The sequence below is a fragment of the Orycteropus afer genome, unplaced genomic scaffold (assembly GCF_000298275.1).
Source record: "Orycteropus afer afer isolate SDZICR_OR568_19922 unplaced genomic scaffold, OryAfe1.0 scaffold00310, whole genome shotgun sequence".
NCBI lineage: Eukaryota > Metazoa > Chordata > Mammalia > Tubulidentata > Orycteropodidae > Orycteropus > Orycteropus afer.
Window position 1 is genome coordinate 1,845,033 of NW_006921897.1, and position 5,107 is coordinate 1,850,139.

At 39.8% G+C, this 5,107-nt stretch overlaps 1 protein-coding gene across 1 annotated transcript in view; it reads right to left on the minus strand.

The window, feature by feature from the left end:
- Positions 1 to 5,107, minus strand: part of F9 (coagulation factor IX) — a 48,870-nt gene that overhangs the window by 25,371 nt on the left and 18,392 nt on the right. The window contains exon 5 of the mRNA XM_007951716.2: positions 1,696 to 1,824. Coding sequence (XP_007949907.1) covers positions 1,696 to 1,824 — 129 coding nt within the window. The remainder of the gene's footprint in view (positions 1 to 1,695; positions 1,825 to 5,107) is intronic.

Genomic DNA, 5,107 nt, shown 5'->3' on the forward strand with positions numbered 1-5,107 from the left:
ATCACTACGGAAGTAGGATTGCCCAACCTTCCTTCCGAGGAGTGGCTGGTGGGTTTGAACCGCCAGCCTTCTGGTTAGCAGTCAAGTGATAGGTCATTGTAATTCAGTTACTTGGCTGGAAAAAAGTAACCAGATGGATTACTAACATGATGATTATCATAACCACGTCCACCCAGGACCTGGTTAACTTTTTCCCTTTGATTGCTTTATTTCTGGAGGAAAAGGAAGAGTCCACTGATACATTGAGGTCTACCAGAATGGAAATTTGTTGTCAAGCAAAGTCACCTCATATTTTATTTTCATTTTTCACTTTCTTTCTAGCCACATTCCTTGTAACAGACATTTCTATAGCAACCAGCTGTGGCAGAGTATCGTGAAGACAGCATGGGGTTGGGAAAACAGGAAATTAGTTCAAAATACTTATGTATAAATATAAATCATCAACAATAGCTAGAGAAAAAGGACCATTACTGTTGAAAGGCAGATAAGCTTATTTCGGGTTTGGCTTCCTTAATCTGCTAAAGCATGAAGCTATATTCAAACATAACACAATATTTGGAGGGTGGTTCTCAATATTTTTTTCTCTTAAATCATGGAAGCGTTTGTGAGGGGCTAGCCACTATGCCATTTTGTCTACCCTGGCAGTTTGGTTTTAAAGGATAAAATCTTTATTTTTCCTCTTCCCAAGGTAGGCTAGCTTTCAGGCAGTGTGTGTCAAGAACCGGGTCTGAAGGGTCGGCCCTTGGCCCTGGAAACTTAGAGACTGACTGTTCATCTTAGTTGCAGCATGTAAACTGCGTTCCAGCCTTTTCTTTAATTTCCTCTGCCTGCTACATTGCTGAGACAGGTATCGAACCCAGTTACAGAAGAATGGAATGTTATTCAATGTGCCAATTTAATAAGATATCAGGCTTTGGAAATGCAAAAGAAATTATATCTGATTTCCTTCCAACAGTCCCCTCATTTATCAAGTATAATTGATCTTGTAGCATATACTTTTTGTTTTTAATCAAACTTTCTTCCACTTTCATTTTCAAAGAAGAGCAATATGAGTGTGGAGTAGAGGTGCTCTGAATACACCAATCAGCTACCCATGTGGTGGCACAGTTGGCATGACCGGGAAACAGCACTTTGTCCGTTGCTGTGCAGGTTGACAGTGCTGTGTAGACTGCCTGGCAGAACTTAAAACAGATCGTTTTGGAACCATTCTGACACCAGGCATGTCAACTCAAGGATATGAAATAACTTTCCAGACTCTGGCAGAATCATGCTTAAAATTCACCATCCTTGAACAAGAAGCCTAACAATCAATCACTGATTTTTTTTTTTAAAGTACAGTATTACTACATTAATTTGATTTGATGAATTACAAAGAATTATACAGAAGTTCTGAAAATCAATGCTTCATGATATCCAAGTCATAGCAAAAAAAAAAAAAAAAAAAAAAAAAAAAAAAAAAAAAAAAAAAAAAAACAGTCAGGCTTAAAATTCAAGCTGTAGACAATTCCAGAATTTCTCTAAAAGGAAGCTGCAATTTTGGGAATTAATTTGTCCAATTCAAGCTATGGAGCTTTTCTGTGATTTCAAAGGGAAGTAGATAAAAGTCAGGGTTAAAATTAGGCTAGTTGAGGTGTTGAAAGTTTACATATAGATTTGGAGACTGAATCTGTAAAGGTTTAAAAAACAGATTTTAACCTGCTGGTTCACAGGACTTTTGATCTTCTGCAAGTCGGTATCCTTCAGTACAGAAGCAAACCACCTTGCTGTCAGCACCTTTTTTACAAAACTGCGTGCATCTGCCGTTCTTAATGCTGCATGTTGCATCTGAAAGAAAGCAAAGTCAACAGTAATAGCATCATTTAACCTGCATTTCTAAAAAGTGCATGAATTTACTGGCTAACGCATGGGTCAAACATAAGCTTGGGGTATGCATGGCAAGAAGCTTGGGAGCCTTGAGCTGAGAGGGAAAAAACCAACAAACAAACCCACTGCCATCGAGGTGATTCTGACTCAGAGCAACTCCCACTGGGTTTCCAAGGCAGTAAATCTTTACAGAAGTAGTAGATTGCCCCATCTTCCTTCTGCAGAGCAGCTGGTGGGTTTGAACCTCCAACTTTCTGGTTAGTAGTCAAATGCCTTCGGCCCTGCACCACCAGAGCTTTAGAAAAGGTAAAACAAAATTCTCATTAACCTAATGTGTGGACTGCGATGAAACACATAGGTTCAGAAAGGTACACAAAACTGGTGTTATGGATTGAATTGCATTCCCATAAAAGATGTTAAGTCCTAACCCCTGTACCTGTGAATGTGACCCTGTTTGGGAATAGGCTTATGTTAATGGGTCATGTGAGAGTAGGGGGCATCCTAAAGCTAATCTCTTCTGGGAGGGCTTTTATAAAAGGGCAGAATAGACAGGTACACCCAAGGGAAGACAGATGACAAGTGACAACAGGGGCAGATACATCCACAAGCCAGGAACTCTGAAAGAGACAATGAAGACCCTTCCCCTAGAGGCGAGGCCCTGCGTTTGGACTTCTAATCTCCTGAACTGTGAGAAAATAAATCTCGATCCTTCAAAGCACCACTTTGCAATATTTTTTTATGGCAACTCTAGGATACTAAGACAACCTGTGTAAATACAGGACATTACCAACGCCCCAGGACCTCCCTTAATGCTCCCTCTGTATCACTACCTCCTTCCTCCTTTCCCAAGGCAACCATTATTCTAACTTCTAATATGCCTGTTTGTGAATGACATGATATGCACTCTTCTGTCTTTCATTTGACATTCTATCTGTGAGAATCATCAGTGTTCTTTTGTGTAGCAGTAATTCATTTGCATTGCTGTATAATATTCTATATAATGATGAATGGAGAAAAGATTGAAATTGTCAAAGACTTCATATTACTTGGTTCTCCAGTCAATGCCAGTGGAAGCAGCAGTCAAGACATCAAAAGATGTATTATTGCATTGGGCAAATCTGTTGCAAAAGACCTCTTTCAAGTGCTGAAGTGCAAAGATATCTCCTTAAAGTCTAAGATGCACCTAACCCAAGCCATGGTATTTTCAATCATCCCGTATGCATGTGAGAGCTGGACAGTGAGTAAAAAAGACTGAAGAAGAGGTGATACTTTTGAGTTGTGTTGTTGGTGAAGAATGCTGAAAGTACCGTGGACTGCTAAAAGAACTAACGAATCTGTCCTGGAAGAAGCGCAGCTGGAATGCTGCTTGGAAGCAGGAATTACCAGACTTTTTGTCTCCCTTACTTTGGTCATGTTGTCAGAAGGGACCATTCCCTGGAGGAAGATGTAATGCTTGATAAAATGGAGGGTCAACGAAAGAGGGTCAACAAGATGGGATGACATAGTGGCTGCAGTGATGGGCTCAGGTATACTAGGCCTCGTGAGGCTGGCACAGGATCAGGCAGTGTTTTGTTCTGTTGTATATAAAGTTGCTATGAGTCGGAGACAATTCGACGGCACATAACAACAACAACATAGTATTCCATTTTATGAATATGACTACTCTTATTCACCCATTCTACTGTTAATGGATATTTGGGTTGTTTCCAGTTTTCAGCTCTTCTGCATAATGCTACATGCAGTGAGCATTCTTGTACAGATCACTTGGTTACAAGCATGCATTTTTATTGGGTAAATAACTATAAGTGGAATTATTGGATCATATATTTAGGTTTAGTAGACATTGCCAAGAAGTCTTCCAAAATAATTGTGCAAATTTATCTTCCCACCATCAGAGTATGAGAGTTCCAGTTGTTGGATATATGTGTCACAGGTATCTTCTCCCACTCTGAAACTTGCTTGTTCACTCTAGTGTGAAAGGGAAGTCTTTGTTGTAGTGTAGTTCAGTTTATTAATCTTTTCATTTATATAAAGTGAGCAGCTACCATATCCTGTTTAAGAAATCTGCTTACACCAAGGTCCTGAATATATCCTCTTATGTAATCTTTTAGAAGTTTATTGTTTCATATTTCATATTTAGATATTTAATCCACCTGAAATTGATTATGGTGTATGGTATGATGTAGGAATCCAAATGCATTTTTTTCCATATGAATATCCAATCAACCCATCACTATTGAAAATTCAACCATGCCCTTCTGCACCAAAGTGGTACCCGTTTCTCATATGCGATCTCAATGACAGGAAGTGGTATAGTTCAGGGCTTACTAGCTGAGAGCTGTTGTTAAGAGAAATAGGCTCTACTCTTGGACTATTTCTGTCTCTAGAGCAGCACAGGAGCATGACGTTTATGTGACACCTTCCCTCTTATCTGCATGCTCAACATACATGCTCAACCCTGCAACTTTCTATAGAAATGCTCAGTTGTCATTGCAACTATAACATGGAAAGTTTGAAAATAAGTGTATTAGATACCTCTTATGCACCACCTGAAGTCCTCTCAGATTCACCTGTGTCTTTTTCCAGTACTGTAGTGATCAGCTCTGCATAGACTTCAACTGATTTCACACAGGTCCAGCCTTGAACTGCATTGTCTCATCTGCACTACGTGTCTCTCAACTCTTGCTTTGAGAACTTCCTGTTGATGCTGAGGCATGGGATGCCGTCCTACCTCTTTGTTTGCTTACATAGTGCAACTTTGGAATGTGGAGGAGTTAACACTCCATGGACTGATCCTTTGACCAATGGGAGACAGCTGCTGATGGAGAAATTCTCTCCCCTTTCACCTCTACCCATCCTTTTGGTGTACTACCCTGAAATGCAGTTCATATGGCTTCTTTGAGGATGTTCTAGGAGATCAAGCAATCAGTTGCATCAAGGTTAGGGAAAGACTCTTTTATAACCTCTGACATGCAGATGATACAACCTTGTTTGCAGAAAGTGAACAGGACTTGAAGCAGTTACTGATGAAGATCAAAGGTTACTGTCTTCAGCATGGGTTACACCTCAACATAAAGAAAACAAAAAATCTTCACAACTGGACCAATAAGCAACATCATGATAAACAGAGAAAAAAATTGAAGTTGTGAAAGATTTCATTTTACTTGGGTCCACAGTCAACACCCATGGGAGCAGCAATCAGGAAATCAGATGTTGTATTGCACTGGGCAAATCTGCTACAAAA